The sequence below is a fragment of the Sapajus apella genome, unplaced genomic scaffold, assembly GCF_009761245.1.
Source record: "Sapajus apella isolate SASKATOON/1434 unplaced genomic scaffold, GSC_monkey_1.0 scaffold6, whole genome shotgun sequence".
Taxonomy (NCBI): domain Eukaryota; kingdom Metazoa; phylum Chordata; class Mammalia; order Primates; family Cebidae; genus Sapajus; species Sapajus apella.
The window spans coordinates 18425877-18438839 of NW_022436946.1; the positions used below are offsets into that span (position 1 = coordinate 18425877).

At 33.3% G+C, this 12963-nt stretch overlaps 1 protein-coding gene across 2 annotated transcripts in view; it reads left to right on the forward strand.

Moving 5' to 3' along the window:
* MED23 (mediator complex subunit 23) overlaps window positions 1–12963 on the forward strand; it is a 42817-nt gene that overhangs the window by 14164 nt on the left and 15690 nt on the right. For both annotated transcript variants that reach the window (XM_032274765.1, XM_032274766.1), the window contains 7 exons: window positions 4168–4368; window positions 6370–6513; window positions 7433–7578; window positions 8477–8722; window positions 9683–9825; window positions 10819–10993; window positions 11657–11820. In XM_032274765.1, the coding sequence (XP_032130656.1) occupies window positions 4168–4368; window positions 6370–6513; window positions 7433–7578; window positions 8477–8722; window positions 9683–9825; window positions 10819–10993; window positions 11657–11820 (1219 nt within the window). The remainder of the gene's footprint in view (window positions 1–4167; window positions 4369–6369; window positions 6514–7432; window positions 7579–8476; window positions 8723–9682; window positions 9826–10818; window positions 10994–11656; window positions 11821–12963) is intronic.

Below are 12963 nucleotides of genomic sequence, written 5' to 3' on the forward strand. Positions count from 1 at the left end.
TAAAATAGCGTTACTGTTTGCAATACTATAGTGAAGGTTGTGCCAGTGCTTCCATTTATAAAGCCCTATTTTTAAGGACATATAGCTTGGCCATAAAACTTGCTCAGTGTTGAAACTTTGCATGCCAAACCTCACCCTAGTAGCAGTATCTCTTTTATTATTTTAAGTTTTTTCTTCTGAAAAATTTGCCAAGTTTCCTTGTTTGGACAAGCTTTTGTACATGTGAAACTGAAACTGCTTCACAGTAGAGTGTCTGACAGTGACCTCATATAATCTGTCAAGTTAACATCTTAAATACCAAGTCATTAATTCTGATCAACTTTCATTGAATTAGAGGTAAGTATTCAATTAACTTTGAAAGAATGCTTCATGCTATGTTTTAAAACTAATTTTTACAGTGAACTTTAAGTCATACTTGACTCAGTTTTTTTACAGTTTGGTGGATAAATGTACCCATGGCCATTTGAGCTGCAAATACCTTCCCCCAGATATCCTTTGCTATCCTAAGCTTTTTTCTTTTGGTTGGGGGGCAGCTCTTCTCAAACTAGAAATTGACAAAACAATTGAGAGTATTTCTGATCTGATCATTTCGATAACAAGTTTCAACCTAAAAAAAGTTTATGACTAAGACATAAATCCATAAAAAATAAAGTTTATAATGGAAATGCTGACAGAACATTATTAGTATTGGTCCCACTGTAGTGTAAACATTGTCAAAAATTCACAATTCATCAGTAATCGTTTTTATAGAAAACTCTTTAGTTAGGGAACGTGTAGATAGAAGATAATATGCTCAGTTGACTTGATATTTTTACCTGCTGGAAAGTAGACTAGAAAACAAGAACACACCGTATAAGAAGCATATGATTAAAGATCACCAAGTCATCTTACCACATCTTTTATCATTACAGAACTACATCCTACACTATACTTTCTTGTCCTTTCTCTAGCAATGTGATAATTTTCTTACAGCTTTTGAAACCTTAAGAGCTGTTGATATTGCATTTTCCAGTAGGAATTGGGTTATATTTTATGCTAACATTGGTTATATTCAGAAAGTCATAAATAGCCCATTTCCATAACTGACAAGGTGGAGTGTTAGATTTAAACTCACAGTGGAAAAATCTTGTTTTTATGTGCTTACCTGGGAGTTTGTATTCTTTCTGCCAAATACAAGCATTACAAGACAAATACACTCATCAGGCTCTTACGTGATGGTGTATGATTCCTGGCTACTATGAGACACTGAAGTATTTATCATTCATTTGATCTTATGTTAATCACTAAGTTTCTCTTTGAAATTGTTGTGATTATTGGTAATTTTCTTGGTTAAAGCAAAGAATATGATACATGGCATTGAAAGGAATTTTTCTTCCCAACTTCTCCTAAATAGATATTATTTTAAAATTGATTTACATCACTGCAATAATAATTTAAAATTAAGCTCACCTAAATACAGTATGCTAAAATTTCACTGCAAAAGCATTATGAGAACTGTACATGAATAGTGTCAAGTGCCGCTCAATATAGGATATGAGATGCTAAGACTGAAAAGCGCTATCATTGACCATTTGAAATAGTGGTGGAAGGAATTGGGCATAGGTTGGGGGTTAATATTAATGTTTCTATTAATGTTTTTTGCCTGATTTTTAGCTTTTATCAAAGCTGAAAATTTTAAATGAAGTTTCAGTATAATTTGGGCTACTATGTAGAAATAGAATTGTTAAAATATTGAGTTTAAATACTCTTAAAACAGGTATTAATCAAATATGCATATAGTTATGATATACACTAACAAATTTAACTTTATATGTCAGTATTTTGAAGACTTAATTTTACCAAAGCTTTCACAAAACAAGATGTGAACAGTCATAAGAATAGCATCCATTGGTTTATGAAATTATCTTAGCCTAATGATTGACAGTTAACTTTTATTCATAGATTCTGAAACTGCTTTCCAAATGTTTGTTCCACTTCATAAAACCACCTGCTATGTAGTAGAGAGTCTTAATTTTAATGTACCTGTCTTTAAATAATTGAAAACTAAAGCAAAGTTTATTGTTCTGAAGGAGTTAGCAGCAGAGATCATTTTGTATCTCAGATTTTTCCTTCTTTTTTGATATTACCAAAATTTGCAGATAAAGCAACATATTTAAGCTGTCTTTAAACTTGAGTTGAGAAATATCCTTGGCTTTAACCAAAAACACCTGGGAAATTTGTAGTTAATCCTGATAGTTATTCTGCTACCATCAGGTACCAGAGCATTAGGTACTATAGAGATTCCTGACTGACTGAATTCTTGACAGAAAAGTTCACGGTAATCTTGAGTCATGCCATAAATTGAAAGACCATCAGCTTTAACTGTAAATTTCCTAGTGGTTCTTGCTTTGTCAAAATCTTAATATTTTTGCTTTCCTTTAAAAATCATTAACTGTATGACAATAACTATATGCCTAATAATATGTAGGTGAAAATCCAGTTTAAAAAAAACAAAACAAAACAAATAGCTAATACTAAAAAGGGAAACTCTAAAGTGACTCAGGTGCTAAAAACCAATTTTATTTAGTTTGCTCTTTTTTTCCTAAAGCAGACTGATGGAAGACCATTATGGATGGAGAAATAGATGACAAATTTGTCTGTTTCCAAACTAGAGGCAAATTCCCATCACTAGTGAAAAATTCCTACTGGAAATCCTGGCTTTACTTCTTTTCACAATTTTTTCTGACTCTGTATACTTTGAATGATCTCACTCTAAATTTGTGTTGTCTGACACATTTCTTAGGTTGTTGGTGGTTGGCAGAACTAGTGAATTTCAAGCCCTGTACACAGTAGTTTTGCATGCTGATTTAAGAAATAGTCTGTAGTGTTGTCTGTTGCACTTTGCTCTGCTTCATAATGATAATTAAATTTGGAGGAAAAGTACTGTAGTCTCAACTGGTGGTGTTAATATTGCTATTTGTAAATCTGTAATGTGGTTGAACTGTGGTCATGGCATTGTGTTTTTGAAAAAAATATGAAACAACCATTGATGCTTATCATTTGGATACTTGTTTGTTTTATTTGCATGCTTTAAGAAAAACTGCAGCTATATTGGAGCTTTACAAGTTTGGAGCTGGCAAAGAGCATGCAAAAGAGGGGATGCTATTCATTATGTCTTGTTTATTTCCAAATTTGTCCCCATTTTGCATTTTTTTCCCTAAATTTGAAAAAATCATATCCCTTTTTCATGGCAAAAGACTGAATCACATCTAAAGTTTAGAGGAAAGATCGGTGTTAGTAATTACATTCACCAGAAGGGCTTCCAACTGCCTGCTACTAAGTCATATAACGAATTTATAAAGGAAATATGAAAATGGCTTAAATATGGCTTATTTCTTTTGGTAAAAGTATATTTTTTAAATCACTTTTAAAAGCACAGATCTTTTTGCCTCTAGAAAGGGAAGTTGCATTCTCATTTTTAGTGTTTAAACTCAATTATTTTTCTTGTTTTAGATTTTAAAGTGGTCTAATTTAAAATTAAAGCTGCATTATGTTTGGCTTCCAAGAAGTAAGAGCAGAGTTCAATTTCTTTTCCCCCGTGGAAGAAGTTTCCACTTCAGTATCAGGACCAATACCACACATTGAAAAACAGGCGTTGAATAATCTGGTAGCTACTTAGATATACCCTTGGATATAAAGTTAGTGTAAACTTGTAGAGGTTACTTTAAAATAAAGAGATTCGCATAACCGCTTTATTTGTTCTATCAGTATTTGATCCCTGTAAATCCAGGGTTTTCATCTTTTGATTTAGATTGCAAAATTAATACTACTATCCCTGTTTCATATGCCCTTTAAAATGTTATCTTTTTTCAAAGGATAAATAACAGAATTTTCTACTATGCATTGCCCTTTGTCTAATTGAAACAAGTGATGTCCATAGCGGAAGTCCAAAGCTAATGGGAAGTCTGTTTTGTGGGAAACCTGAAAAAATAATTTTTTCATGAAACTTATCCTCTATGATAATATAACATAATGCAGCTTTAATAGACTAAATCTAACCTTAACTTCTTAAGTTCAACTTCATTCCATGCTTCTCAGCCTCTTGTTACAATTAATGCCCATTAACTGGTAACTTCTGAAACTAACGGAGAGGCTTTTGGAATACTGTATTTAATCTCTGCCCTACAGCACAAGCAGCGCTGCCCTGTGCTGGAGGACCAGTTGGTGGATCTGGTTGTTTATGCCATGGAGCGATCTGAGACCGAAGAGAAGTTTGACGATGGGGGAACAAGCCAACTCCTGTGGCAGCATCTCTCGAGTCAGCTCATTTTCTTTGTGCTTTTCCAGTTTGCGAGTTTTCCACATATGGTACTTTCTCTTCATCAGAAGGTAAGTACTAAATCTTTTGGTCAGAGTGACTTCATCTGTTGATTAGGATATTTTAGACTGCTATGGACATTCCCCAGTGATTTAAGAACTGGCAGAAGTTTTCAGCCCTAATTTCTGTCCTGTTCACTGCTTTTACGATTCCTTAATTTTTTACTTTCTTGTCACTATAAAGCCAGGATTCATTCATTCATTCTGTGTATTCCCAGTGCAGGTACCAGGGGATACAGGATGAAAACGCAGCGTAATATCCTCAAGGAGCACCTCACTAGAGGAGGAAATATACATCCGCACACGCACACGCACACACACACACACACACACAGACAACATGATTATATCTTAATAGTTGTCACAATGAAAGCACATTTCCCTGCAATACAAATAAAAGGAAATAGTCCCTAAGGTTGCAGTGAACCAAGATCACACTACTGCACGCCAGCCTTGGTGACAGAGTGAGACTCCATGTCAAAAAAAAAAAAAAAAAAAGGAATGGTCTGTATTAGAGATATCAGGGATGGCTGTATCAAAGAGGCCTTTAAGCAAACACTTGAAGGATGAATAGAAACTTGCTAAGAGAAAAAGACAGAAAAGTGTTTCCCTAGCAATAAGACTAGCATTTAGAAAGGGATAGAGATATGTGAAAACTGGAAATAAAAACTTTAAAAGGGAAGTCATTGGTGAGATAAGGAAAGCGGGAAAGCAAGGGCAGACATGGAGAACTTTGAATGGCCACGTGCCTGTTCTAAGGAGTTTAGATTTTCTTTTGGAGGCAATGCGGAGGGGAATGGCATCATTGTATGCAAGTTGGAAAAATGCTAATGGCCACATGGAGGAAGAGAGTGGTGTAGAGATTAACGGTGACAAAGCCAGAGGCTCACTGTAACCTTAGGGACCATTCCCTTTTATTTGTATTGCAGGGAAATGTGCTTTCATTATGACAACTATTAAGATATAATTATGTTTTTTTGTGTGTGTGTAAAGCCAGAGGCAAGGAAATTGGTAAGGGAGATGACTGCAGTGGGCTAGGTGAAAGATGCGAAGGCCTAAACCAGGACAGAGAGGAGGAGCCGGAGACCGGGTGTACGGAGGTGGAACAGGACTAGGTGACTGACAGCAAATAATGGTAGTCTAGGCTTGCTCAGTGGTTCCTACTCTGGGAATTAATAGAAGGTAGGATGATGAATCCAAAAAAGGGAGACAAGTGGAAGACTTAAGTTTGTGGGAAAAGTCACTTTTTGTCAAAAAATTTAGACATATTGAATGGGAATAAAATAAATGTTGATTTATATAACATCTCCATGGCATGGATTATCATGGAGAAAATTTTTCACAAAAATTGTTAAAAATCCTTTTAACCACTATCTCCTACCTCCCACCACCATTAGTTCCTGTTACAATGTACAGAAAACCAGCCAGGCCAGGTGGCTCGCTCCTGTAATCCCAGCACTTTGGGAGGCTGAGGCTGGTGGATTGCTTGAGTTTAGGAGTTCAAGACCAGCCTGGGCAACATGTCAAGACCCCATCTCTATCCTTATTCTAAAAATATAAATAAATAAACAAAATGTACAGAAAACCAGGAAGTATGTTTTATGATAACCAGTCCTTGATAATTTCAAATTAAAAAATATATATATCCTTTTGGTATGATAGCGTATTCCCTACATTTTGATGAATTTTTTTTAATAAGAATTATCCCATATTAAACTTGATTCTCTTGCATACATGATCAACTTGATTATGTTCTACAACATTGGATTTTTGGTATGCTTAGTTGTTTCAGGGAGCAGGAAATATTTATATATAATATTAAAATAATTTAGCAGGCTTTGCATGGTGTGTCTTGAATTGAGAATAAGTAATTACTAAATGCCAAAGTGAGATGCTGACTTTCTGAGAACAAGAACAAGGGTTTCTCCTTAAAAAACAAACAACAACAAAATCTTCCTCTGTTTATGTCTTTAAGTAACACTGTATACATATGTATTTAAACGTCTTTTGTAGTTAGCAGGGCGAGGACTGATTAAAGGCCGAGATCATCTTATGTGGGTTCTCCTGCAATTCATTTCTGGAAGTATTCAGAAAAATGCACTAGCTGATTTTCTCCCTGTCATGAAGCTCTTCGACTTGCTATACCCAGAAAAAGAAGTAAGCTTTACTGAATAACTATTCATAACATGACGAGTAAATTATGTATAATTATGTTTAAGGATTTTAGTGTGGTTTTGTGAGTATTTCTAAAGTTTGTGCCAAATCACAATTGAATCCAAAGTATAGCAAGCTCTTTCTCTACATTCTAAGTAGGTCTACATTTTTAGAAATCACTAAAGCTGTTTTTTTTGACAGTTGAACCTCAGTGTGTCTCCTGGGTGTTTATCATATAAGATACTTGAGTAAAATGTGAGGTACTTTGATGATTGCCATTTTCTAAAAGTACCTTATTATGAAAATTTTTTAACATACACAAAAAGTAGAGTGAATAGAACAGTAAACCTACCATGTTATAACCATCATCAAGAAATACTCTTGTTTCATCTTCCCTCTTTATCTTTTTTGTCAATGTTGTACAATTTTAAAGCAAATCCCAGACATCAGTATCATTTTACCCATCAATAATCAATACGTTTAATAATAATCATTTAGATTGCATATTTCTTAGATTTTTATATGTTCTTAAAAATTATTCTGAGACTTTTAGAAAGTCTTGTGTTTTTAGTTACCTTATCATATTTAGTAAGATTTCATGATGATATGTTTAAATTTTTAAAAAGTAAAAATTAAAAAATGATTTTTGTTTGAGAATGCTCTGTGATTGTAGGAATAGCTTGACAAAGCACCTGTGGATTTGTGTTACTTTCTTAGCAAATAAAAACACCAAATAGAGCATCTTGTAATAGTTTCAAAATTTTATGGCTGTTAGATCTTCTGTTTTGTATTATTGAATTATTGGGGCTAAAGTAAGATATGATATGTTAAAAAGAGATATATCAGAAATTGATTACTAAAATACATATAATTATTTAATTCTTCTCTTTCTTGTATTATTTTTCAAATTGTTATTTTTCAGTATATCCCAGTTCCTGATATTAATAAACCCCAATCAACCCATGCCTTTGCAATGACTTGCATTTGGATTCATCTCAATAGAAAAGCTCAAAATGACAACTCCAAGCTACAGATTCCAATACCTCATTCCTTAAGACTTCACCATGAGTATGTTATTTGTTGCTTGATCTTTAATTTTCTCATTTAATTAATAGTGGATTGTAGACTAATATTGGTGTCAGTGTCTGTGTGAAATTTGGAAATCTCCCCATACCCACTAGAGGTAAGGGCGAATACTTGATGTATATGTCATAGCAAGAGAATCTGACCAGTACCTGTATCAGGAAACAGCTACAATATTAGTCTTGCTTATATGTATTTTTTTTTTTTTTAATTTTCATGGCTGATCTTCAGTTGTGTGTGTTATACTTTAAAGTTATTGATATAATGAAGGCATATCAATTTTTATAACTATAAAAATGTTTCAGAATTTCTCAAGTGCTTGGAACTTGAGCATGAGCTGACTGAGATATCACTCATCACTGGGCTGCCACGATTGATTGAACTGATCTCGCTGGCATGGCCCTTAATAGTTCTTCCAAAGTTAATATCTCTTCATAGAAGATGGCAGGGTAGTCAGACTTGATAATTTCATTTGGTTTTCATTTTATGAGATATCCCTTAACCACCTTTTCATAGTGATAATCTGTCATGAAGACATATTGTTGTGTTTATACAGACAGATAATAAATAGAATCCTGGTTCATGGACTTGTGAGTTATTTCTTCATTCTCTGAAACTTAGCCTAATATGGTGGCTCTATATGTTTGTAGTACATACTTAACAGATAACTATTAATTGTTTATTTAAAATTATTTTTCTTCTCAAATGCTACCCAAACGTCTGTGCATGTTCCCATTCTACCTTTCACACAGAAACTATAATACCTATAGGAACAAAGATAGCATTAATAAATAATTGCATAAAGTTGAACTTTTAAAAAATACAAATTAACATTATGGAAGTTATTTTCATTTTTTCTTTTTAATGGAATGTGAATTTTTAGGTTCCTGCAGCAGAGTCTGAGAAATAAAAGTTTACAGATGAATGACTATAAGATTGCCCTATTATGCAATGCATACTCTACAAATTCAGAATGTTTTACATTACCCATGGGAGCTCTGGTGGAAACTATTTATGGAAATGGAATTATGAGGATACCTCTCCCTGGAACAAACTGTATGGCTTCAGGATCTATTACCCCCTTACCTATGAACCTCCTGGATTCATTGACGGTTCATGCCAAAATGAGGTATGTTCTTTTTATTAATTTGGTTCCTTGTCAGGGAATTGCTAAGAATATAGCATAAACCTTTATTTCATGATTTTGTATATTATTTTATGGTCAGGTACATTTAAGAGAATAATAGCTTTATTTTATTACAAAAGTGAATATTTTATATCATAGGAACTCTAGGATAAACAAACCCAAAGAAAGTAATTGTCATAATCTCTCCATGAGAGATAAGCATTATAAAAATTTTTTGCACATATTCTTTTCTTTTTTACGGATGGTTAAGTATGAGGACCAGTGTCACTAGAGCTTCTGACATTTTTGAGAAGGGCTAGAAATCCAGATTATTTTCCTACTAGTCTTTCAGCTTTTAAGTATTGGCTTAACTTTTAAAACAAACACTGTATAGGCCAAAGAGAATTTGTCTTTGAGCCTCCAAGTGGAGCATCAGTTCTAGTAGAGCTATACTCATTTTCAAATGACAACTATTGTGATAGAATTACACATGTGCTTCACTTGCATATATAACAGATTTGAGCAAAGCCCCATTAGAACCTAACACTTGGGTCTTCGCAGTGATTTATTAAAGTAAAATCTGTGACAAAGTTATTTCATTTCCCAAATGTATTTTTATGCATCATTTGAGTGACCAAAATCCTTCATGCATGCTCTTAGGAGTTGTTGTTTTGCTTTTTTTTTTTTTTTTTTTTTTGCTCTTTGGAGTTGAACCCAGTTTGTTTTTCCATGAGCAGGGGAATCCATATGCACATTGAAAGCACTGTAGAAACCAGAGTGAGTCTCAGGTTGTGCGGTGCAACCTTACCAAGGGTCCTGCACAACTTAAACACGTTAAATGGATCAACTTCATTTGAATCATTTAAGTTCAAAAGTATACTAAGTTACTTCTAAGTAGAGTAGCCCCTGTGTTGGTTATGTCAAAAATATGGATTTTTATTTTCTTCCCTTTTTTCTTCTCAGCCTTATTCACAGCATTGCAACCAGGGTGATAAAACTTGCTCATGCAAAATCCAGTGTGGCCTTGGCTCCAGCCCTAGTGGAAACTTACAGTCGTTTATTGGTCTATATGGAAATAGAGTCTTTGGGCATCAAAGGATTTATCAGTAAGACAGGACTTTGTGGTGTTTATAACTATTAACCCATTCATTAACTGAAAAGGTACTTTTCTAGGTCCTGGGGGCACAGCAGAGAACAAGTCACCACCATGATGGAGCTTATGGAGGGGGACATTAAAGCAAATAAATGAAATATGCAATATGTCAGATGATACATGTCATAGAGAAAAGTAAAGCAAAAAAAAGAGGAATAGGAAGTGTGAGGGTCAGGGGGTTTGTGGCATTTTTAAGTAAAGCGGTAAGAAAAGGTTAATGTGCTACTTGCTTGGGATGCAGTGAGCAGAGTAGATATGGTCCTCATTCAAGTGGATTCTGCCCGAAGCAGTAATGCTGTCCTCCAGTGCATACTAAGGCTGACTGGCAATAAAGAAGGAATTTTCCTACATTGCAGAAGATACATTATAATGTCTCTTAGTTATTATATAGCTCAAAATAATAGATACTTTCTAATATAGACATTTTTTCTGATTTATGGTAATTCCAGCTTTTCACCAATGCAGCATAGTTTTAATTTTAACCACAGTAATTCTTCTTAGATAACTGAATGTTGAATAAAACTGTCTTGGGGGTAGGAGGAAACAAGGGCAGGTGTAATACAATTTTTTTATTAAAAAATGAAACTCATACTTCAAAAGGTATGGAACATTAACTGTCTAAAAATAATTTAAAAAATAACAGAATTGAGAAGATTTTTTTTTCATATCTTGTCTCATTTTATTTTTCCAGATAAACATGAGTATTGCTTGCCAAATTACAGGGGGGAAAAAAAAAAAGCAAACTTGATGTTATAATTAGGATCTGAATTTTTCCTTTCTGTTAAAGTAGAAAATAAGAAATTATGGAGACTATATATGTGTGTTTGTGCGTGTATATTTTCACAATCAAATCTTTACTTATATTTTGCTCAATGTGACTTTCTTCAAACATCTTTTAATGCATAGCTTTTAATAATTGGTACCTTAAATTGTCTTTTTCCTCCAGGTCAGCTTTTGCCAACTGTTTTCAAATCACATGCTTGGGGGATCTTACACACACTCCTTGAGATGTTCAGTTACCGGATGCATCATATTCAGCCTCATTACAGAGTTCAGCTCCTGAGTCATCTGCATACTTTGGCTGCAGTTGCACAAACAAACCAGAACCAGCTCCATCTTTGGTGAGCTCACTGGAGACCATGTTTACTTAAGATTTATTAGAAATTTTGTTGGAAATGAGGTTCTTAATCCTTTATCTTGCAATTTTTTTTATTGATCTATCATCAAACTTTCTGCTTCTAAAGTATTTTATTTCTAGTACAGGAGCAGAGTGTAGCTCTTTAAATAGAAACTGATTAAGATAGTTGAGTCCTTGCTTCAGGATCTTTGGACCAAGAATTAGTACTTCCAGGGTATTTATTATTAGGTTATAACTTAGCCCTTTAGAATGCTGGATTTAGGTATACTTCAGATTATGGTTAAAGTATCATGTCACGTTGATGTTGCTTTAAATTAAAATATTTAGATAGAAAAATATAATTTTTGAACTGTAATATGTCCAGGTGAAATTTTTTAGTCCTATATGCGACAAGCCATCTTTTTCACATTTGTAAAAATGTCACAATTTTCACTATAAAATTGGACACTTTAGGTTTTTTTAAACAAATTAAGCCACACTTATTCTCACACAAAAGTTTTTTTTTTTTTTTTTTTTTTTTTAATTAGAGAAGGGATGGTCATAGTTTGCATGTTTTTCCATTGTAATTAGCCTTAGAATTAAATTCCATAATTCTGAAATTTTATTACAACTTTTTCACATTTCTTTTTATTCTCCCACTTTTCAGTGTCGAGAGCACTGCTCTCAGGCTCATAACAGCATTAGGTAGCTCAGAAGTACAACCACAGTTTACTCGCTTCCTTAGTGATCCCAAAACAGTGCTCTCAGCAGAATCTGAAGAACTGAACCGAGCTTTGATATTGACCTTGGCTAGAGCAACTCATGTAACAGGTACAGTTAATCTGTGACTACAAACAAACAAAAACAGATGAATTAAAGTGTTCTGTGATTCTACTAATTACTATGGGTATAACATGCTGAAAAGATACTTTTCATTAGTTCAAAAAAAGCCAGTTGTTTTGATATCTTTAATATTTCATTTATGGAAGCTCTTTTGCATACCATCATTCTATTAATAACTGGAATGAGCATCAGTTTTCAGCTATCTTCTATAATTTTAAAGTAGTAATTCTTTAAGCTTTTTGGTCTCAGGACTGCTTTACACTCTTAAAAACAAAATTGAAATTCCCAAAGAGTTTCTTGTGTATATGGATCATATCTCTGGTTATTATTCTATTAGATATTAAAATAGAGAAGTTAAAAAATACTTATTAATTTGTTTTAAGATAGTAATAAACATTACATGTTAACATACGATGTTGTAAAAAAAGTATATTTTCTAAAGCATAGCTTTAGTGAGAAGGGCTGCCATTGTTTTACATTTTTACTTCTCCAATATCTGATGTAAAGAAAGACTGCTGAATTCTCATCTGCTTAGACATTTAATCCATTGAAGTTTTAGTTGAAGTAAGTGAAAATGTGGCCTCACACAGATGAGGTTGGAAAGAGAGGAGTATTTTAATAGCTTTTTCAGATAATAATTGTGAATGTTTCTGACATCACACTAAAATTGGGAAAATGATAGTTGTTTAAAGGTTTCCTGCGATGTGGAAACCAAACCCTATCAGTGAACTTCATGTACTTTGTTACATGATAATCTGTACATCTGTCTTGTACATTTAGTAGATTTTAAAATCCATGCATGTTTTGTAACATCATGAATTATTCATTTTGAAAATATTGGTTCATTTTGAAAATATTGGTTCACTGAGTTACATACATCTAGCAAATGTTGACATTTTGTTATATAGTATTAGAAAATTACATTTGTTGATATCACTACAAAGTTTATTAGAAAAGTCTAAGTTTTAGAATGCTAATGTCATGGTAGTAGATACAGGTTCTCCAAAATTTCCATTTTTACTTAAAAGGTCAAATTTTATCATTGGTAAAAGATACTATCATTTGTTTTCCTTGAAGTGACAAGTTCGTTTTGTTATTTTCAATAAAATGCCTAAATACCTAAGTCTAGCT